General features: G+C 43.5%; 1 protein-coding gene across 3 annotated transcripts in view; it reads right to left on the reverse strand.

Annotated features, from left to right (window-relative positions):
• The window catches only part of LOC144504686 (uncharacterized), a 62714-nt gene that overhangs the window by 21038 nt on the left and 18079 nt on the right, over positions 1-23597 (reverse strand). For 2 of the 3 annotated variants that reach the window (XM_078230398.1, XM_078230400.1), the window contains exons 5-11: positions 23346-23426; positions 21660-21774; positions 15694-15869; positions 13956-14180; positions 9376-9584; positions 3557-3691; positions 1063-1212 (exon numbers count right to left, since the gene is read on the reverse strand). In XM_078230398.1, the coding sequence (XP_078086524.1) occupies positions 1063-1212; positions 3557-3691; positions 9376-9584; positions 13956-14180; positions 15694-15869; positions 21660-21774; positions 23346-23426 (1091 nt within the window). The remainder of the gene's footprint in view (positions 1-1062; positions 1213-3556; positions 3692-9375; positions 9585-13955; positions 14181-15693; positions 15870-21659; positions 21775-23345; positions 23427-23597) is intronic. The other variant, XM_078230399.1, reaches the window with a different exon arrangement.

Genomic DNA, 23597 nt, shown 5'->3' on the forward strand with positions numbered 1-23597 from the left:
AGCGACGATAATGGATCACTCTGGAACTTATGTTAAATTTTAAGTATTATTACGCTAATATATTAAACAAACAACTAACAAGCAGATAGTCCAAGTGTTACAACACAATTATCTACAGTGCAAAGTATAATACCGAACTACTTGAGTGAAAAGAATCACAATATAATGCTATGCTTTTTTTTAAAACAGATTCTTTGCACAGAATTACATAGAAAGTATTACACAGAAACTGGTCATTCATTTCAGTTGGTCCGTGCTGGAGTTTATAATTCACAAGCAGCCTCCTCCCAACCCTCTTCCTGTAAGCCTGTCAGCATAACCTTTCATTCCTTCCTTCCTCATATGTTCTAGTTTCTTCATAAATACATGCTGCATTGTCCTATACTGATGATGAAAACCCAACTACTCAAGATTATATTTTTCTTAGAATCATAGGATCCCTACAGTGCAGAAGGAGGCCATTCAGTCCATCCAGCCTGTACTGACTCTGCGACAGAGTATCTTACCCAGGCCCTATCCTCGTAACTCCACATATTTACCCCCCCTCCCCCCCCCCCCCCACCGCCCCAATCCCCCTAACCTACACATCTTGGGGCACTAAGGGGCAATTTAGCATGGCCAATCCATCTAACCTACACATCTTTGGACTGTGGGAGGAAACCGGAGCACCCGGAGGAACCCCATGCAGACAAGGGGAGAATGTGCAAACTCCACCCAGTCAACCAAGGCCAGAATTAATACTGGGTCCCTGGCTGTGAGGCAGCAGTGCCAACTACTGAGCCACCCACATCTTTCTGTGAAGATTGCAATCAGATTGGCCATCTTCCACGAATTTAGCTATATCAACAGATCTAGCCATCCGTACAAAGTTTCTCTTATTTACTGTAGATTGTTCGGTTTTTCATAATATTCACCGAGGGCTTATTTTAAATCTGAGCGCTCTTTTGTAGCACCTATGGATGTTCTATTGCATTAAAGATACTATATAAATGCAATTTATCATTTTTGTTTAATACAAACAGTGAAGGAAGATTATTAAAAGAAATAAAATGTAACACTTACAAATGAAGAACCTGTTCGGGAGACATTGTTTTTTCAGGCAGTCCTGCAGGAGGGTTGAAGAGAAATGTTCCTAGCCTGAATATCCCTTTGAGCAACTGAATGTTCAGAAGAGAAAATGTGTTTAAAGGCCGAAGAAATGAGATTTCATCACTAGATGGAAAGAATGGATAAAAATTTACTCACAAAATATTCAAAAACAGACATCTAAAGTTTATCTGCTAACGCCCTAAAAGAGACAACATATAGCAGAGACAGTGGATCAATAAACTAAGTGAGTTAATGCCTGTAGGAATAACTTGAAGACTGATTATGTGACAATGGTTCAGCAGGGCAACAGTGTAGTCATAGACTGGGATTTAACAGAACAGTGAATGCTTGAGGGTTGGTGGGAAGCGGGGGCAGTGGGGGGGACCTTGGCTGCTTCTGGAAGCCTCAACCAGTTAGCTGCCTGGTGTTAAGGTGCCCAACTCTTCAAGGAACAGGCTCTGCCTCCACAAGCTACTGCCAAAAGTGATGGTCACTGCTGGGACTGCACCTGACCCAAAGCAGCATCACGGACTCCACTCTGGAACCAAAGTATATTGGGGGCAGTCAGGCAGGCCTCTGGTGAGGGGGTTGGGATGGTTGGTAAGGGCTGTGTGGGAGGGTGGGGGATGTTGTTGAGAGAGTGGCCATTGCCACCAGCGTGAGTCACAGGATGCCCAATCAGAAGGCCTCCAACCTGAGCCCACAAGAACGTTGGCTGGGTACACATAGCGGATGGGCCACCCACCACTGGTATGACACCACTGACGGTGGGAAGTAGCTCTTAATTGGCCAGTTAAGGATTACAGTTGGCCTGCGGGTAGGAGAACTGCTGTCACTTTCCACAACACTGGTAAAAGCCAGCAGTGGTAGGAAGGTAATGGGCACACCATCCCCACACAATTTATCACCCACCATGCCTCCCAGTCCACCTTGAGGTTCCATAAAACACTGGCCAGAGTCATAATGGCACAAATGAAAGGCATTTGGCCCATTGAGCCCATGCCAAGTCTCTGTACAGCAATCCAGTTAGTCGCATTCCATGCCCCCCCCCTTTCTATTACCATCGTTCTGCTAATTTATTTCTCTCAACTGGTCGTCCAATTTCCCTTTGAAATCATTGATCGTCTCTGCTTCCACCATCTTGAAAGGCAGCAAGATCGTTTAGTGTTAGCGTTGAAAGGTTTTTCCTCAGCTTTCCACCTGGATTTCTTTCCTCATGTCCTAAATCTGTGCTCTCAAGTTCTTGTACCATCAGCTTTTCTTTCTCTATCTAAACTTGTCATAAATTTGCAAACTTCTATCAAATTTCAACCTCAATCTCCTTTTCTCCAAGGAGAGCTACCCGAGTTTCTCCCTTATCCTTGGAATCATTCTGGTAAATCTCCTCTGCACCCTCTCAAGGACCCCTGCATCCTTCCAGAATTTTACACAACATTTTAAACGTGGCCTAAGCAGAGCTTTAGAAAGTACTCAATATTTCTACTGAAGCTCAGGATGCCACATGCTTTGCTATGTACTCTCTCAGTATGTCCTGTCGTCTTCAATGATCTATGCCCATGAACTCCCAGGTCCCTCTGTCCTAGCACATTCTTTACAATTATGCCATTAAATCTATATTACATCTCTCTCCCTGTCAAAGCATATCACCTCACACTTCTCTGTATTAAATTCCATTTGCCACTTGCCTGCCATTGTGCTAACCTATCCTTTTTTTCTATTCATTTGTGGGACATGGGCATCGCTGGCTGGCCAGCATTTTTTAGCCATCCCTATTTTCCCTTTCAGGGCAGTTGAGAGTCAACCACGTTGCCGCAGAAGGCTGTGGAGCCCAGATCATTGAGTGTCTTTAAGACAGAGATAGATAGGTTCTTGATTAATAAGGGGATCAGGGGTTATGGGGAAAAGGCAGGAGAATGGGGATGAAAAAAATATGAGCCCTGATTGAATGGCAGAGCAGACTCGATGGGCCGAGTGGCCTAATTCTGCTCCTATGTCTTATGGTCTTACATTGCTATGAGTCTGCAGTCACATGTAGGCCATCCCTAGTTGCCCTTGGAGGACAGTTGAGAGTTAACCACATTGCTGTGGCTCTGGAGTCACATGTAGGCCAGACCATTAGGCAAAAGTATTCAGGTTACTGAAGCAGGGCACAGACTGGTGGAGTAGAGGGAGCTTCACACCGAATCTAAGTCATGAATATTCGCTCCTAAAACTTGTGTTGAATTTCCTATATGGAACATCGGAATGGGAGTAGGCCATTTATACTCGCGAGGCTGTTCTGCCATTCAATCAATTCATAGCAGACCTGCAGGTTAAATCCATCCAGTTGCCTTGCTTCAGCCACCTGAATATGTTTGCCTAACAGAGATTTATTTAATCTCAGCTTCGAACTTTTGAAACCTAATTCCTAAATTTGTTACATACCTAAACGTTTATCTAGTTTATTACTCCAGACAGTAAAACTCACTTTGGCAGGTCCTCATCTGGGGTTTGAAGGTTAGCCAGTAATTGCTCTAAACCTTGTTGGAGGTATTGAATGGCGTAGCGTGTTTGAGGACCCAGCCCATCATCCCGATCCAGCACGAGCAGGCCTGCATAAAACCTGATAACAAATCGGGAACAAGTAAATTTACACAATTTGTGTAACTAACAGCTCAGGATACAGATCATATCACATGTCCATTGCAGATCTAAAGCTGCACTAGCCCTCAAATGTTAGTTAATACTTGTAGACTAATTTGCTCCTGAAATTATTTCCAAGAAGTATAATATTCTTCAGGTATTCAACTTAATTTTAAAGGGTGGAGGAAAATTGATGCACTTATGGAATTTGGGAATGTATTTGTTGCTCTCTTACAAAGCCAATATTTGATGCCAGAAGTGGAGTCCAGTAACTGAGGTTTAACGGGGGTTGATCCCAAACACGTTACAGAATGGAGAGTGCAAAATACATTTGTGGGTCTAAGTTTCAGGCACAAGACTTTTCATCTCCCTGGTCAGATGTAAAAGCTTCAGGGTCCCTTCTTGCCCAACCCTGTCCTCGCAGAGTAGGCTTGCCAGGAAATGGAAAGGAGGGAGCTTCGATAAAGTCTTGCAGGAGTGGAAGAGATTTTGGGGAGGGACAAAGATGGTCTTCTCGAAAGGTGGAGCAAGTTTGATGGGCCAAATGGCTTACTCCGCTGCTATTTCTTACAATCTTATCACCACTTTAACTGTTCATCTGTTTAATTTCTGCTGAGTGGAGGAAGAGGTAAAATCTCCCCCTTATAACCAATATCAACCTATTTAAGAGAACGAGAAAGTATAAAATGAGAAATCAAGACTGCTTCCCCCAGACAATTAATCATACTGTTGGTTTATCCATTTAACAACACAAGAAAATGCCCTGGATACATATTTCAAGTCATCAATTCAGGATATTCATGCATTATTACGTTGTAATGTAATAATACCAGGATGGCACGGTAGCACAGTGGTTAGCATTGCTGCTTCACAGCACCAGGGACCTGGGTTCGATTCCCGGCTTGGGTCACTGTCTGTGTGGAGTTTGCACATGCTCCTCGTGTCTGCGTAGGTTTCCTCCGGGTGCTCCGGTTTCCTCCCACAGTCCAAAGATGTGTGGGTTAGGTTGATTGGCCATGCTAAAAATTGCCCTTAGTGTCCTGAGATGCATAGGTTAGAGGGATTAGTGGGTAAATATGTAGGGATATGGGGGTAGGGCCTGGGTGGGATTGTGGTCGGTGCAGACTCGATGGGCCGAATGGCCTCTTTCTGTACTGTAGGGTTTCTATGATTTCTATATTACAAAGTATTCCATAGTAGTTACAATACCGCCCAACTAGTCCATATCAATGTTTATTCTCTCTGTGAGCCTCCTCCAACCCTTCTGCAACTAACCCCATCAACATATGTTTCTATTCTTTTCTTTCTCACATATTACATTATCCCGAATGGATCTATGCTAGTCACCTCAGTGCCCTGAGCCTCTCACACACCACAGGCAGCATTCTCCCCTCCCTTACCCTAACAGGAGAGGGACTGTCAGATCCTACAGAATTACGTATTCATGTATGACCATGCCACAAGAGCCTACAATATCATCCTAACCAAATTTTTTATCCAATTCTTTTTTTGAAGTTGGTTATCTCAGTCTCAATTTGTTTTTGCCAGAACTTTGCGAAAATAGCTTCTTCTAGCCTCTTGCTCAGATCTTGTTCAGTTTAAAGCTTTATCCTCATAATTGCTGTGCACAAGGCTCTCTTGTGTTGTGGCATTCTAGCATTCTCAAGATATTTCAGACAAGGAACAATAGGTATTTATTGATAAGAGAAACTTAGGTACAGGAGGGTTGCACCTCTCGGCTGCTCTGGAACAGAGCCAAGATGAATCCATCATTCTCTTCCAACAACATTTAGTAACAATCTCTTTCTACTTGTGCCTTGCATATTTTCCGACAACTGACACATTCCTCTTTTGTAGTTGCATCGAGCTCTAATTCTACATTTAACATTTTTTTCTTCTTCTTGTCTTCGTTATTATTAGAGAATTCTCCTGAATTGCTAACTTGTTCCAACAGTTGTGTTCTCTCTTTGGGTTTTGTCCATTGCCAAGTCCTCCTCAGCACCTTCAAATACCGGGCAGTTTCTGCCTCTCTGCAGAATGCAAATTTCTCCAGTTCATTAGTGTACTCCACACAAGTGGTAGTTTGATCATTTGATTGGATCTCTGAAGAATTCCCAATAGTGGCTCTGGTGAATGACCATTACTCTTGCACCATGGATCAAACCCTGGGGGTGCTCCACTCTTGAGAAGAGCGATTCTCTCACTGATCACGAAACTGATAGTTTCCATCCTTGCCCTTCTCGAGGTCCATGCTATGACCTCTGTTGCCGAGTTCTTCTTGTGCTATTTCTCTCAATTCTTTTTACCTTTAATTCACATCTCATGCTCCAACTCCTGTTCCTTCACTGCTTGCTAATGAGTGTTACACTGTTTCTTACTGGCTCTAATAGATTTCCTGGCTACTTCCACCTTTTTATATTCTTCTTTTCCTTAGCTTTGATATACTGGGCCATTTCTCCTTTAGATTAGGGCACAAACTTTTACCTCATTTTCTATTTGCTGTAGTTCTCGGTGACGTTTATCCAACTTGTTTTTTTCTCTTCACTCTTACTTCTTTCTTCTTCTGCTTTAACTTGTCTTACTTTCTGACTGATTCCCACTTTATTGTTTGCTTGCAGTTTATTACCAAAACTTTGAAGGAACTCTCATTGCAATACAAAAGGATGGGATGCAACTCAGTTTTGCTTGCTTTCAGCTGAGACAGACAACACATACGCAACATCTTTCTACACTGCTTCAGTGGATTCTTATTTTGTAGTGGATGAAAGGAAAATGATACACAGTTAGAGATCTTTAATAGATTGATATGACATGCCAATTTTCCATCCCAATAACCATTATCATCCAGCTAAGTAGTCCAAATTGAAGTATGGTTAGTTTTGCATAATAGACTCACATTCATAATGAACAGAAACCCCTTAAAATGTTGTACAGCATTTTGGTTCTCTTTTAACCCAACTGATGATATACATTTCCATGGCAGTATCTACACTGAAGTGTAATAACTTGCAGCATTATCAGTGCACCAGTATTTTGTGCCTCAGAGAGATGCAACATTGATTGAGTTACACAATTTCCCACCGAGAGTGAAGGAAAATTTAGATGATGCGTTCACTTGAAGTATATTTCCTATTGGATAATTAAGAAGCCCCAGGGCCTGATGGAATCTATCCCAGGCTGCTCAGGGAGATGAGAGATGAAATCGCTGGGCCTCTGACGCAAATCTTTGTCTCGTCACTGGACACAGGTGAGGTCCCAGAGGATTGGAGGATAGCTAATGTGGTCCCGTTATTTAAGAAGGGTAGGAAGGATAACCCGGGAAATTATAGGCCGGTGAGCTTGACGTCCGTGGTCGGAAAGTTGTTGGAGAGGATTCTTAGAGATAGGATGTATGCGCATTTAGAAAGGAATAAACTCATTAACGATAGTCAGCATGGTTTTGTGAGAGAGAGGTCATGCCTCACTAACCTGGTGGAGTTTTTTGAAGAAGTGACTAGAATGGTTGACGAGGGAAGGGCCGTGGATGTCGTCTATATGGACTTTAGTAAAGCGTTTGACAAAGTCCCTCATGGTAGGTTGGTGCAAAAGGTTGGATCTCATGGGATAAAGGGGGAGGTGGCGAGATGGGTGGAGAACTGGCTTGGTCACAGAAGACAGAGGGTGGTAGTGGAAGGGTCTTTTTCCGGCGGGATGCCTGTGACTAGTGGTGTTCCGCAGGGCTCTGTATTGGGACCTCTGCTGTTTGTGATTTATATAAACGATCTGGAAGAAGGTGTAACTGGAGTGATCAGTAAGTTTGCGGACGACACAGAAATGGCTGGACTTGCAGATAGTGAGGATCATTGTCAGAGGCTACAGAAGGATATAGATAGGCTGGAAATTTGGGCAAAGAAATGGCAGATGGAGTTCAATCCAGATAAATGCGAAGTGATGCATTTTGGTAGAACTAACGTAGGGGGGAGCTATATGATAAATGGCAGAACCATGAAGGGTGTAGATACGCAGAGGGACCTGGGTGTGCAAGTCCACAGATCCTTGAAGGTGATGTCACAGGTGGAGAAGGTAGTGAATAAGGCATATGGCATGCTTGCCTTTGTAGGACGGGACATAGAGTATAAAAGTTGGGTCTGATGTTGCAGTTGTATAGAACGTTGGTTCGGCCGCATTTGGAATACTGCTCCCAGTTCTGGTTGCCACACTACCAGAAGGACGTGGAGGCTTTAGAGAGAGTGCAGAGGAGGTTTATCAGGATGTTGCCTGGTATGGAAGGGCTTAGTTATGAGGAGAGATTGGGTAAACTGGGGTTGTTCTCACTGGAAAGACGGAGGATGAGGGGTGACCTAATAGAGGTGTATAAAATTATGAAAGGCATAGATAGGGTGAACGGTGGGAAGCTTTTTCCCAGGTCGGTGGTGACGTTCACGAGGGGTCATAGGTTCAAGGTGATGGGGGGGGAGGTTTAACACGGATATCAGAAGGACGTATTTTACACAGAGGGTGGTGGGGGTCTGGAATGCGCTGCCGGGCAAGGTGGTGGAGGCAGACACACTGGGAACGTTTCAGACTTATCTAGATAGCCACATGAAAGGAGTGGGAATGGAGGGATACAAAAGAATGGTCTAGTTGGGACCAGGGAGCGGCGCGGGCTTGGAGGGCCGAAGGGCCTGTTCCTGTGCTGTATTGTTCTTTGTTCACTCAGGAATAAGTTGCTTTCCCCAGCTTGCATTTTAGAATTATATTATAGAATTGCACACAGAATAGCAGCAAGCAGCCAATGTGAAAAATGTATTGCTGGCAACAAATCGCTAGGTTGAAGACACAAGGCATCTTCATCAGAGATCATTCAATGTACAAACACACAGGCCACTGGATCCAACTTTATTTTTTTTAGTGTTGGACACGGGCATCGACTTATTGCCCATCCCTAGTTGCCCTTGTTCAGGGGGGGCAGTTTAGAGTCAACCACATTGCTGTGGCTCTGGAGTCACATGTAGGCCAGACCGGGTAAGGACAGCAGATTTCCTTCCCTAAGGGACATTAGTGAACCAGATGGGTTGACAATTGACAATGGTTTCATGGTCATCAGTAGATTCTTAATTCCAGATATTTTTTATTGAATTCAAATTTGCCATGGTGTGATTCGAACTTGGGTCCCCAGAACATCAGCTGAGTTTCTGGATTAATAGTCCAGTGATAATACCACTAGGCCATTGCCTCCCCTGGTCCATATTGGTGTTTTATGATCCACACAAGCCTCACCTCAGCTCTCTTCATCTAACAATATCAGTAATTCCTTTTATTGCTTTCTCTTTCATGGGTTTAATCGCTTTTACCTAAAAGCATCCATGCTATTTACCTCAGCTATTCACTGTGGTACTGAGTTCCACATTCTAATCGCTCTTTGGATAAAGAGATTTCTACTAAATTCCGTACTGGATTTCTGAGTGGCCATCTTATATTTATGACCCTAGTTTAATGAAGTGGGGTTATTGATTAATAGTTATATTGAATTGAAGTAGGCAGTGCAGAACACAGTGGAAGATTATAAAGTCAATAAAAGGTTAAAAAAAAGTACTTTATGTTAGAATATTGCAGTAATTAAAAAGAAAACCATGAATCCTTACCTAGGTGACATGAGCAAAGTGTATAGTTTTAGCTGCTCACCTAATGGAAGGATCTGCTGGTTTCTGTGCTAGTGCCATCTGCAAATGTCTCAATGCAGCTGCGTTGTTTTTCTGAAATTGCAGCAAGCGGCCAACATGGAAATTGTATTGCCAGCTTTGAGGTTGAAGAGACAGGGCATCCATGTACTTCAGCAGAGACCAATCAATGTACTTTTGCTCATCGGAGACAACTGGTTTCAATTTGCCATCCTAAATTACATAGTCAGTATTAATAATAATAGAGCAGCAGTTACATGACCTAAAGCTCATGCCTTTGCATTACATGTACAAGGATTCAGGGAAAAGTGAGTCACTGAAAACAAACCAGTTAGTGGCGCATTGCAGCCTCCTAGGCTCAACATTGAGTTCAACTTTAGACTGCAAATCTCTCCTCCATCTTCAATCTAAAATCAATTGTCCCAACACACCCTCTACCCCCGACTCAGAGGGGTATCTATCATTTGTTTCTTACGTTTTACTTTCACTGAGCACTGACCTTTGTTCTCCTATTAACACATTCTGTTAGCTTACCCTTATGACTTTATCAGCACCTTCTATAGTCCTTAACACTGCCATTAACACTTCCTCTGTCTTGTGCCCTAAATCTCATGGTGCAAATTCTCCCAGCTCCCACATATCCCTGAACTTCTATTTTGCTTCACCCCGTCTTAAACACCATAAAATCCACCACATCTCTCCCTCTCTTTAGCTCCGTTTCAAGTTTTTAAGTTTAAGTCTTTTTAAAGTTTATTTATTAGTGTCGCAAGTAGGCTTACATTAACACTGCAATGAAGTTACTGTGAAAATCCCCCAATCGCCAAACTCTGGCGCCTGGCACCCAGGTTGATAGGGTTGTTAAGAAGGCGTATGGTGTGTTAGCTTTTATTGGTAGAGGGATTGACTTTCGGAGCCATGAGGTCATGTTGCAGCTGCACAAAACTCTGGTGTGGCCACACTTGGAGTATTGCGTACAGTTCTGGTCGCCGTATTATAGGAAGGATGTGGAAGCATTGGAAAGGTGCAGAAGAGATTTACCAGGATGTTGCCTGGTATGGTGGGAAGGTCTTATGAGGAAAGGCTGAGGGACTTGAGGCTGTTTTCGTTAGAGAGAAGGTTAAGAGGTGACTTAATAGAGGCATACAAGTTGATCAGAGGATTAGATAGGGTGGACAGTGAGAGCGCCTTTTTCCTCGGATGGTGATGGCTAGCACGAGGGGACATAGCTTTAAATTGAGCGGTGATAGATACAGGACAGATGTCAGAGGTAGGTTCTTTACTCAGAGAGTAGTAAGGGCGTGGAATGTCCTGCCTGCAACAGTAGTGGACTCGCCAACATTAAGGGCATTTAAATGGTCATTGGATAAACATATGGATGATATTGGAATAGTGTAGATTAGATGGGCTTTAGATTGGTTTCGCAGTCGGTGCAACATCGAGGGCCGAAGGGCCTGTATTGTGCTGTAATGTTCTATGTTCAGGTATACTGAGGGAAAATTTAGCATGGTCAATGCACCTAATCGTAAATCATACAGACTTGAAACATTAACTCAATTTATCCCCACAGATGCTGTCAGATCTGCTGAATTTTTCCAGCATTTTCTTTTTATTTCAGATTTCCAGCATCTGCAGTATTTTGCTTTTATAACCATTGCTGGACTTGTGTTTCTGATGTTACATGCAAAGTTATCTTCTGTACTCCACTGCTCCCAAGTTTAAATGCATAAAGGCAAATTTTCATTTATGTGTGCCAATGATTTGTCACAGGCTGGAGTTGTGTGATATCATCAGCATTACTGCCAGAATTAAACGCAAACCATGCTCCCCTCCCACCTCATTAAGTTCAATGTAAAAGGTTAGATTCTCTTCTGGGGCAGAAAATTAGATCTCAAAGGTCACCATTTCAAAACCACTACAGGAAATGGCAGCAGAATTAACCTCCCAAAATATTGCCGCAACTTTTTGAGGCCTGTCTGGATCTGAGCCACTGCATGTAAAAGGGCTCTGGTTAATTCCTGCAAGAAGTCTCACAATACCAGGTTAAAGTCCAACAGGTTTATTTGGTAGCACGAGCTTTCGGAGTGTCGCTCCTTCTTCAGGTGAGTGAGGGAGAAGAAGCGACACTCCGAAAGCTTGTGCTACCAAATAAACCTGTTGGACTTTAACTTGGTGTTGTAAGACTTCTTACCCAGGATGTTGCCATAGCCCATTCATCCATCAGTCCTTATAATTCAGAGCCGCCTATCAAAATGGTGGATTGGAGCTTCTTGACCTAATTTCTACCAAAAGGATGTCCACTGGATGTGGAATCTTTCGGGTCATTCCAGGTGATGACACAACTCAGGATTCTATATTGGAGTTCGTAACTGTCTCTCAGAAGCACTTGCCATCATGCATGCCATCCCACTGCCCCCCAAACCGCGGAGGCTTCAAAACTTTTATAAAACTTTAGAAATTAAATGGGAGGATCATTTCTGTAGTTAAGAAAATCAGTAGCCAGCTGAATAGAGTTTACTACAGTAAAAGTCTTAAAATTTTAAATCTTGTTGTGTGATCCTTCCAGTTAGTCACTTGGAATTCAAATACATCTTGTTAACACTGGTATTTACCAAGACTCGCTTCCACAGCCACATTTCCTTCCTCAATGACTCTCACATCTTCATCTGTGGGGGTAGGGCCTGGGTGGGATTGTGGTCGGTGCAGACTCGATGGGCCGAATGGCCTCCTTCTGCACTGTAGGGATTCTATGATTCTATTCTATTCTATTCTATGATTCACAGTTTACCCTTTGTTTTCAGCTTCTCTGCCGTTTGGCCATTCACACCTCCTATTCTCTTTGTGGGCTGCCATTAGCACCTCTTAGCCTTTCCCCTTGTTTTTGTGGCTATGACTCCTCTTTCATTCCCTCACCCTACAATATAAATATCTCACACTTTCTATGCCTTTCATCTTTGACAGAGGTTTATCTGGACTCGAAACGTCAGCTCTTTTCTCTCCTTACAGATGCTGCCAGACCTGCTGAGATTTTCCAGCATTTTTTCTTTTGATATCTTTTTAACAGTTGTCAGTCTCTATGGCATCATAACACCATTACACCCAGGTTTCTGTCTTTAACCATGTAAAAGCTCTCAATGTGCTTCCTGAAGCATTATCAATCAAATTTTGATACTGAGTCACAAAGGGAGACTTTTAGGCAAAAGCTTGATCAAAAAGGTAGATTTTAAGAAGTATCTGTAGGAAGGAAGGAGCTTGAGAGAGGTGCAGTGGTTTAGGGAACAAATTTAAGGTCCGAGGAGCTCAAAGCATTAGTTGTCAGCAGCGAAGTGATTAAAATCGAGAATGCACATGATGCGAAAACGGAGGAGTCATAGAGGTTTACAGCATGGAAACAGGCCCTGCGGCCCAACTTGTCCATGCCGCTCCTTTTTTTTAAACCACTAAGCTAGTCCCAGTTGCCGTGTTTGGCCTGTATCCCTCTATAGCCATCTTACCCATGTAACTGTCTAAACGCTTTATAAAAGACAAAATTGTATCCGCCTCTACTATTACCTCTGGCAGCTCGTTCCAGACACTCACCACCCTGTGTGTGATAAAATTGCCCCTCTGGACCCTTTTGTATCTCTCCCCCTCACCTTAAACCTATGCCCTCTAGTGTTAGACTCCCCTACCTTTGGGAAAAGATGTTGACTACCGAGCTAATCTATGCCCCTCATTATTTTATATATCTCTATAAGATCACCCCTAAGCCTCCTACGCTCCAGAGAAAAAAGTCCCAGTCTATCCAGCCTCTCCTTATAACACAAACCATGCAGGAGTGCAGATATCTCAAAGGGTCATAGGACTGTAATAGATTAGAGACAGGCCATGTAGGGATTTGAAAACAAGGATGAGAATTTCAATATCCAGGCATTGCTTAACTGGGAACTAATGTAGGCCAGCGAGCAAAGCTGTCGTGTGGGTGAATTAGACTTGGTGCAAGTTAGGACACAGGCAGCAGAGTTTTGGATGAGCTTGAGTTTATAACAGGTAGAAGATGGGGAGCCTAGAGGTATGGATGAAGGTTCAGCAACCGTCGAGCTGAGGTATGGGGTGGAGGTGGAGTTGAATGATGTTACAGAGATGGAAACAGGAAATCTTCGTGAATACACAGTCGGAAGCTGATCTTGGGCCAAATATAACATTGAAGTTTGCGAATAGTATTGCTCAGCCTCAGATAGTTAGCATGGATGAGGAATATGGGGTGGGTGGGGGAGGAGGGAGGCGGGGGGGGGGTGCATAGATAGATCCTTGGACTCCAGGTGTAATTATGTGAAAGCAGGGACAGGAATCATTGCAGATGATTCTCTGGCTGCGACTGAATTGATAAGAATAGAAGCAGGCATGTGCAGTCTAGTCAACAGTGGAGAGCCATTGGGAAGAGGATGGTGTGGTTAACTGTGTCAAAGACTGAAGCCAGGTCAGAAAGTACCAGGAGGGCTAGCTTACCATGGTTACAATCCTCCCTGAGGCATCATGCATGTTAAATCAAATTCAAGTTTGTATAAACCTGCTTTTATATTCTTTGAAATACATATTGATTAATACCTTCCCAGCTTGCTGGGCTTTCCAGTTGTAGAGTGTCTGTACGTAGTCAGCTTTGCTCGACTGCCCCTGTTCCTTTAATTGCTGGTATTCCATGTCCAATGCCTTTAGTTGTTGGGTTAGTGTAGCATCCACTTTAAAGCCGTGAAGTCTACAAATTCCCGAAATCTCATCGTTTCTACCAGAGACCTCAGCTGCACTGAGCTTTTCTGCACCCTCTTCTTCAATCTGAGGGCAGATTGAGATCATTCTGATGTTGAAAAATAATAGATGCATTCTCTATTGTAGCATTAATAGCAACAATCTTGAACAAATAGGAAAATGTTTACAATAATTACCATCAGAACATGTTTTATTAACATAGATGAAATCTGATCTTTATAATGCTGGCAGATGTTCTGGAACTTACACAGAATTTACCTACATAAATATAACAGCTAAAAGGATGAAGTGATGTTACAATGACTAGTGAGCTAAATTGCATTACTTAAGTGGTGTGGATCATTGCAGCAAAGATCAAGTTATGATACACTTCAGATAAGAAATCTACAAGGTAATTGTTACTTATCCAGTACATTCAAAACTGGTATGGGCAGCAGATGAAAATCACAGAGAAATTCGGAATGCAAACTTTGGTAGACTGATGAATTAGGCCCCGCTACGCGAATGGAACGGGCACTTGATCATTTACATAATAACACAGCATAGTTGCAGAAGACCAACAAAGTCACAAGGATGTCACTAAGATAGGTGCTGCATAGGTATTTGCAGAAAGTGCAACTCATAGAGCAGCAACAAGAGGTAATACGGTTGCTATGCACAGTGAAATGCTGATGATTTGGTGATCTCTATCCGTAAGGACAATCTAAAACCTAATTTGACTTGTTTTCAGGATGCTTGAACCAGTTGAATGCTCGCAGCCTATCTATATGATCTCACCGTGCTTCTAGCACTTAAAGGGCTCTAGAAGACATCTAACCAATTTCTGGGGGAAGAATTGACAGGAGCAAATTTAACCCGGTGGCTCTTCTGTGTCTGCAGAGTTGAATTGGTTAAAACTTAAAGGGGGAGAAGGTGATTGAATTGTTCACAGTGCCTGTGAAGTTAACTGTGGCATTTCTAGAGCAGTTAGTAGCGTTCGCTTAATGGCCTGGGAGATTAGGCTGCTTTGTGTCCAATAGTAATGATGGTACCCTCCACCAATATGTAACTGAAAATTGTGTTGCGGCGGGGGGGTCCTACACTGACACAGGATAATAAATCAGATTTTTAAAAAGATTTTCTATCTCTTTCATTGAGAGTACGGGTCAAACTATTTTGAAGTCCATTGAAAATCAAGTCATGCATGACTTGGGCATTCAGTATGCAGTAGGTTTTCCTGAGAACTAAACTGACTGCCTATCATCCTTGTATCTCAGTTAAACAGAATTGAAAATAGATGAAAATCACACCTAGTGTGTCCACTCCATTACTGAGTGAGCGTTGTAAACAGTATCTCTCTCAAATGAAAATCCACTGTTTTTCAGCTAGTAAGAAACTTTTTGATCAGAATAGTTTAATAGTCATCTTTTCCTTCTAAGAGAGAGAGAGAGTACCAACACCTTGGGGAATAGTAAAACCTTAAAGAAATGGAAAAGTTGAATATCTGATGTTTTGATAATAGGATTTTTTAATACTCTGATGAGTTTGCTTCCATTTCAAACTTGCAACAATTGGATTTAACATGTTACAGTTGCCTTACCTTTTTCACAATGCCATATATCACAGCCGCATGGTAATGTTCTTCTAACACAACACCTAGGTGGAAATGCAGCTCAGGGTCCTTTGGTTTCAACTTTATAGCCAAAGCATAGTTCATCGCCGTTTTGTGTAAGACATCCAGGGGTGAATTTCCATCTTCATAGTAAGGCACTCGTCCTACATTAGATAATAGTCAAAAAATATATAAATGGAAGCAGAAAAATACTTCTAACCTTATCGAATGAAATAATATGCAGATAGGACATCATTAGGTCAAAACAGCCGAGACCATCTCTGACACATGAGCTGCAGTATTATGCGGAACACCTCTCAACTTGTCTATGTAATGAAATAATCCAATAGTTTTCTCATTGATTTCTTATACAATCATATAATCATACAGCATAGTAGGCTATTCAGTCTATTATTCCTGTGTTGACTCTTTAGTAGGCTAACTCACCGTTAGTCCTCCTCTCCTGCTCTTTCCACATCATCATGATGTGGAGATGCCGGCGTTGGACTGGGGTGAACACAGTAAGAGTTTTAACAACACCAGGTTAAAGTCCAACAGGTTTATTTGGTAGCAAATACCATTAGCTTTCGGAGCGCTGCTCCTTCGTCAGATGGAGTGGAAATTGCTCTCAAACAGGGCACAGAGACACAAAATCAAGTTACAGAATACTGATTAGAATTCGAATCCCTACAACCAACTAGATCTTAAAGATACAGACAATGTGAGTGGAGGGAGCATTAAACACAGGTTAAAGAGATGTGTATTGTCTCCAGACAGGACAGCCAGCAAGTCCAGGAGGCAAGCTGTGGGGGTTACTGATAATGTGACATAAATCCAACATCCCGGTTTAGGCTGTCCTCATGTGTGCAGAACTTGGCTATCAGTTTCTGCTCAGCGACTCTGCGCTGTCGTGTGTCGTGAAGGCCGCCTTGGAGAACGCTTACTCGAAGATCAGAGGCTGAATGCCCGTGACCGCTGAAGTGCTCCCCCACAGGAAGAGAACAGTCTTGCCTGGTGATTGTCGAGCGGTGTTCGTTCATCCGTTGTCGTAGCGTCTGCATGGTTTCCCCAATATACCATGCCTCGGGACATCCTTATGCCAAATATGCCAACATCTTCATGCACAGGTTCGAACAAGACTTCTTCACCGCACAGGACCTTCAACCAATGCTATATACTAGATACATCGATGACATTTTCTTCCTTTGGAGTCATGGTGAGCAATCACTGAAACAACTATATGATGACATCAACAAGTTCCATCCCATCATCAGACTCACCATGGACTACTCTCCGGAATCGGTTGCATTCTTGGACACACGCATCTCCATTAAGGACGGTCACCTCAGCACCTCACTGTACCGCAAGCCCACGGATAACCTCATGATGCTCCACTTCTCCAGCTTCTACCCTAAACAGTTAAAGAAGCCATCCCCTACGGACAAGCCCTCCGAATACACAGGATCTGCTCGGAAGAGGAGGATTGCAACAGACACCTCCAGACACTGAAAGATGCCCTCATAAGAACAGGATATGGCGCTCAACTCATCGATCAACAGTTCTGGCCCGCCACAGTGAAAAACCGCACCAACCTCCTCAGAAGACAAACACGGGACACGGTGGACAGAGTACCCTTCGTCGTCCAGTACTTCCCCGGAGCGGAGAAGCTATGGCATCTCCTTCGGAGCCTTCAACATGTCATTGATGAAGACGAACATCTCGCCAAGGCCACCCCCACACCCCCACTTCTTGCCTTCAAACAACTGCGCAACCTCAAACAGACCATTGTCCGCAGCAAACTACCCAGCCTTCAGGAGAACAGTGACCACGACACCACACAACCCTGCCACAGCAACCTCTGCAAGACGTGCCGGATCATCGACACGGATGCCATCATCTCACGTGAGAACACCATCTACCAGGTACACGGTACCTACTCTTGCAACTCGGCCAACGTTGTCTACCTGATACGCTGCAGGAAAGGATGCCCCGAGGCATGGTACATTGGGGAAACCATGCAGACGCTACGACAACGGATGAATGAACACCGCTCGACAATCATCAGGCAAGAGTGTTCTCTTCCTGTGGGGGAGCACTTCAGCGGTCACGGGCATTCAGCCTCTGATCTTCGGGTAAGCGTTCTCCAAGGCGGCCTCATGACACATGACAGCGCAGAGTCGCTGAGCAGAAACTGATAGCCAAGTTCCGCACACGAGGACGGCCTAAACCGGGATGTTGGATTTATGTCACATTATCAGTAACCCCCACAGCTTGCCTCCTGGACTTGCTGGCTGTCCTGTCCTGGAGACAATACGCATCTCTTTAACCTGTGCTTAACGCTCCCTCCACTCACATTGTCTGTATCTTTAAGATCTGGTTGGTTGTAGGGATTTGCATTCTAATCAGTATTCTGTAACTTGATTTTGTGTCTCTGTGCCCTGTTTGAGAGCAGATTTCCACTCCATCTGACGAAGGAGCAGCGTTCCGAAAGCTAATGGTATTTGCTACCAAATAAACCTGTTGGACTTTAACCTGGTGTTGTTAAAACTCTTACTGCTTTCCCCATAGCCCAGTGATCGTAATGCCATTGAACGTCAAGGGAAAATGGTTAAATTTTCTCTTGTTGGGGATGGTCGTTGCCTGCCACTTGTGCCACATGCTTTTCACTTTCCATTTATCAACGCACACTTAAAAGAAAATTGTTGCTCATCCAAGACTGTGCAAGTCAGCAGGGGTCCAGGATAGTGCTGTGGAGCTGGGAGCTGCACGCCAGCAACCCCAGCACCACATCAAGTTTAAAAAAGAAACTTACCTTTTTGGTGGTGCTTCCAATAGTCTGCTTAAAGACTAATGAACAAGTGCTATTTAGAAATGAATGACTGACTGGAGCAGGCCCCAGGCCTATCCTGCGCAGCACCTTCCCTCAGGCTGGTCTTTAGAAACGTATTAGACCTCTCGTTAACATACTTGAGGAATCCAATACCTGTTTCAGGTGATCGCAGGGGATGCCTGGCAAGCCACCTTTACCAACAGCTGCAGATTGTGTGTAGACAAAATGGTTCCTTTTTGTGCACCCGCTTGCCACCCAGAAAATAGGTGCAACCAGGACCAATTTCTCATCCTTAAAGCTAACGGGATCAAGCTTGGCTTGACCTTAAAATGGTTGAAAGCCTGGAAAAGGAAATGGGGAGATATGTAAAATTACTCGGTATCGCCTGTTTTACACAACTGCACAAAGTTAAGATCTACCCCTACATAAATACAAATCCTGCCTTCCCATGTTGTAAAGCTAAATTCAATGAATCTGGTAATTTTGGGTCAGCACCTGGAAAACAACAATTAAAACCACTGACCTGTTGTAAGAACCCAACATGTTCAATAAGAATGTCCTTCAGGGAAGTCTTTAAGTATCTTTTTATCCTTATCTACTTTCAATCATTGTATCTGCATTCTAGATAATAACTATCACTCTTACTGTTACCATCCCAGCTTTAACTAGACTGGAAGATCCCATAGAATCCCTACAGTGCAGCCATTCTGTACTGAACACAATCCCACCCAGGCCTTATTCCCGTAACCCCCATATTTACCCTGTTAGTCTCCCTGACACTAGGGTTAATTTTAGAATGGCCAATCAACCTAACCCGCACATCTTTGGACTGTGGGAGGAAACCGGAGCACCCAGAGGAAAGCCACGCAGACACGGGGAGAATGTGCAAACTCCACACAGACTGTGACCCGAGGCCAGAATTGAACCCAGGTCCCTGGTGCTGTGAGGCAGCAGTGCTAACCACTGTGCCACCATGCCGCGAACATGTCATTCCTACCAGATTTGACTTGTACATAACACCTGCCCCACGCTATGGGCAGAATTTTCCCATCCTGCCTGCGGCGGGGATGGGTTTTGTGGCGCACCTAGCGGCTGGCAAAAAGTCAGAAATCTGCCCCTGTGAAAGCAGATTGCAGTTCTCCCAATAGAGGGTTAGTAAGGGTCACTGGTCAACCTGCTGCCTTGTGCTGTGAATGCTTTTTGCATTCATTTAAATCTCACGAATGCTTATTAAAACAGCTGCTTGCCGGAATCTCCTCATGCCTGCCATCTTGGATCACGCCTGTGGGAGAATATGTCAGCCTCAAACCTGTTTGAAAGTGTGTAGCATGCACAAGTCAGGCCTCAGTTTGCCTGTGACTTCGAGGTCAGTGCAACATATGCACCCTATCTGCCATTGTGCTGCAGCGCTCTTGTTGCATTGAACACTTCACTGCTGGGGCTGTAGGGTTGGTCAGTTCCTGCTCTTTGCCAACATTCTCTATAAGGACACCACTGTGCTGCGGGATTCACAGTAAGAAGTTTAACAACACCAGGTTAAAGTCCAACAGGTTTATTTGGTAGCAAAAGCCACACAAGCTTTCGGAGCTCTTAGCCCCTTCTTCAGGTGAGTGGGAATTCTGTTCACAAACAGAGCTTATAAAGACACAGACTCAATTTACATGAATAATGGTTGGAATGCGAATACTTACAACTAATCAAGTCTTTAAGAAACAAAACAATGGGAGTGGAGAGAGCATCAAGACAGGCTAAAAAGATGTGTATTGTCTCCAGACAAGACAGCCAGTGAAACTCTGCAGGTCCATGCAACTGTGGGAGTTACAAATAGTGTGACATGAACCCAATATCCCGGTTGAGGCCGTCCTCAAACGCATGTGTTTACCCCAGTCCAACGCCGGCATCTCCACACCACTGCGGGATTCACGCAGGCCTCCACTTTCACAGATGAGAATTTTGAGAAGTGGCAGAGCACTGTGAATTCCGAACCCTGAACAATATGTTACGAGATAGGCTAATCGGTGGGATTAACAATGCGACAATCCAATAGAAATTATTGGCAGGATCTAATTTGGATCTAAGGAAGGCCATTGAGATAGTTATATCACTGGAGAATGCAGAAAAAAGAGCTCAGGAACTACAGGGGATGTCAGAGAGAAGTCTTCTCTGATTGGTGGGGGGAGAGGCCTCATGAAACATCCATTCCTTAACTGAGAGCGATGGTATCAGTAAGATAGCACAGAATTCCTTACGTCAGTGGAACCCAAGTCACATCACCAGGCAATCAAGGAAGGACAATGGCATGCATCAGACTCCTAGGGAGCATATTCCAGAAGATTATAGGTGCTAGATAGTGGACTATAGCAAAATGCTGCAGAAGACTACAACCACACTATCTCACAACATGTCGTTCAAGGGTGGCCTGAATTCACAGTGCTCTGCCTCTTTTCCAAATTTTCATCTGTAAAAGTGGAGGCCTGCGTGAGTCCTGCAGCATAGTGGTAAAGATCTAGGAACAGTCAAAAACGCATGCTACTTTGAAAAAAGGCCATGGCCAACGCCGGATAGTACCTTGCAGATATGCCCACAATCAGGACCAGGGACAATGCAATTAAATCGCATCTCGACAACAAAGATTGCCCCATAATGGTGGAGTTGTTAGTAAATGGTCACCCATTAAAAATTAAAGTGGATATGGGGGCTTGCAGTTTCTGTTATTGGGGAACAGGCTTTTGCTTGCCTCCGGGCTAGTATTCAGCTCCTGAATTTAGAAAACACAAAGGCCAGGTTGACCACTTACATGGGGGAACCATTGCAGATAAAGGGCACCACGGCAACTTTAGTGACTTACAGGCACCAGTCACCTTGACTTCCACTCATTATTGTACAGCAACAAGGACCTAGCCTTATGGGGAGAGATTGGCTCCAACACATCAGACTGAACTGGCTGGAGATCTTCAGGCTGGGCATGGGGTGACTGTATAAAGTCATCAATAAGTACCCCAAGTTTTCCAGGAAGGGCTTGGAAAAATAAGGGGAGCCAGAGCTAAGATCTGCTAAGATATTACTTTGACAAATTGTTAGTTATTATTACAAGGAAAATAAAACCCACAGTCCCAAAACATGCCTGATTTGGAAACCAATTCTTTGTAATGTTTAATTTCATGTTTGGCATTGTTCAAGTGTTTCTCAACGCTGCCTTCATCTGCACGTTCACGAAGTTTCTTTTCCCAGGCACGAATCTATCAAATAACACAGGAAGAACAACACAGAAATTATGGTGGTTTTGTAAACACAGCACAATTACACAAATTCCTACTCAGCCTTCACCTCAGTTCTTTGGAGATGACAAATGTTCATACCTGGAGCCTGAGTTGTAAAGTCCCTGGCCGCACTTAGAGCTTGGATTATTCCAACCTCTTGCGACTGGCATCTCGCAGTTTCAAATTGTTTGCTGTGCAACTGAATGCTCAGTGCTGCTACATAGGGCGGAATTATCCCCAAATCTGGCAGAGTGTCAGGTTCAGACTGAAAACCTTTTGGTTGTTGAACGCACAAGTCTTTTTTTTTCTGCAGCTCTCCACCATGTCCCCAATGGTCTCCTTACTGCTACAGAGTGGAATTCAGCTTTGCTCTTGAAACAGCATGCAGCAGATTCCCAAATAGCTTATTTATCAACAACAGTTCCCTGGGCAAATTCAGAGAACATTGCGGTGATCTATGTTGGTTCTAGTTAAACAACGATGGCCTTTGGCAGTGTTTATATTTAAGAAATTGTGTAAATATTTATGGAAAAATTGATGGGATTGATGTATCTCTCCAGATGCACAGTCGAGTTTTCAAACCATGGGGCCATGGTTTGTAGGATGGGGCGAGGCCTGATATGGTGATCAGGGTGCCATTTTAAAGGGCGCCTGGATCCCTGCTGTAATTAAATTTCTATGCCCCACCCACCCACGCCCATGGACACAACAGCCCCCTCCCACAAGCATCAGGGACTCTGCTTTCACTGCCTTTTGAGGAAGTGAGTTCCAGAAACTCATGACCCTCTCAGAGAGAAAACAAATTCTCCTCTTCGCTGTCTTAAATAAGCAACCTATTATTTTTAAACAGTGACTCCTAGTTCTAGATTCTCCAACAAGAGGAAACATCCTCTCCACATGCACCCTGTCATACCCCTCAGGATCCAAAAGGTTTTGATCTTACTCTTCTAAACTCTAATGGATACAAACCTAACCTCTCCCACCTTTCCTGATAAGACAATCTACTCATTCCTGGTATTACTCTAGTAAACCTTCTCTGAACTGTTTCTAATGCATTTACATCTTTCCATAAATAAGGAGACCAATACTGTACGCAAAGCTCCAGATGTGGTCTCACCAAAGCCCTGTACAACTGAAGCATAACCTCCCTACTTTTGTCATCAATTCTCCTCACAATAAATGATATAATTCTATTAGCTTCCCTAATTACTTGTTGTACCTGTATACTAGAACACAATAAGTAACAGTCTCACTTGTGCCAGACAGGTTATATGAGCTGTACACAATGAAATGTTCTTGATGTATGCTTTCAGCCATGTAGCTGACTAAAAAGCAGATTACAGAAGCTTACCATTTGAAGGTTATTGTTAGATGGGTATGCACAACAGTGATGGACATTATGATACCCTGCCAGCTGCAGCTTTTGAACTGTGGTTGGCAGCATGTTAGGACATTACAATCATCAAAGTTTTCACTTGCTGCATTATTAAAATAATCTATTATCTTTTATAAAATATTACAAAGAAAGTGCAGGTCCAATTGCTTCCTACCTCTAAATTGTGTTTAAATTGATTTCTTGGTTTGCTTGTGAGGCCAAACTCCGTTTGATACCATGAAGTTCCTGTGACATCCTAAAACAAATCAAAGATGAAAGTTATAAAACGTTATCCTAGGGTTTGGAAATGTAGAGGGAATCGATCAGTGGGAGGAATTTCTGAGTTGAAATTTTAACGTGAATTAAATTGCACAGCATAAACAATTCTTTTATCTCCGATTCTGTGTTTACAGAACAGATAATGTCC

This window comes from Mustelus asterias, chromosome 15 (genome assembly GCF_964213995.1).
Source record: "Mustelus asterias chromosome 15, sMusAst1.hap1.1, whole genome shotgun sequence".
In the NCBI taxonomy this organism is placed as follows: domain Eukaryota; kingdom Metazoa; phylum Chordata; class Chondrichthyes; order Carcharhiniformes; family Triakidae; genus Mustelus; species Mustelus asterias.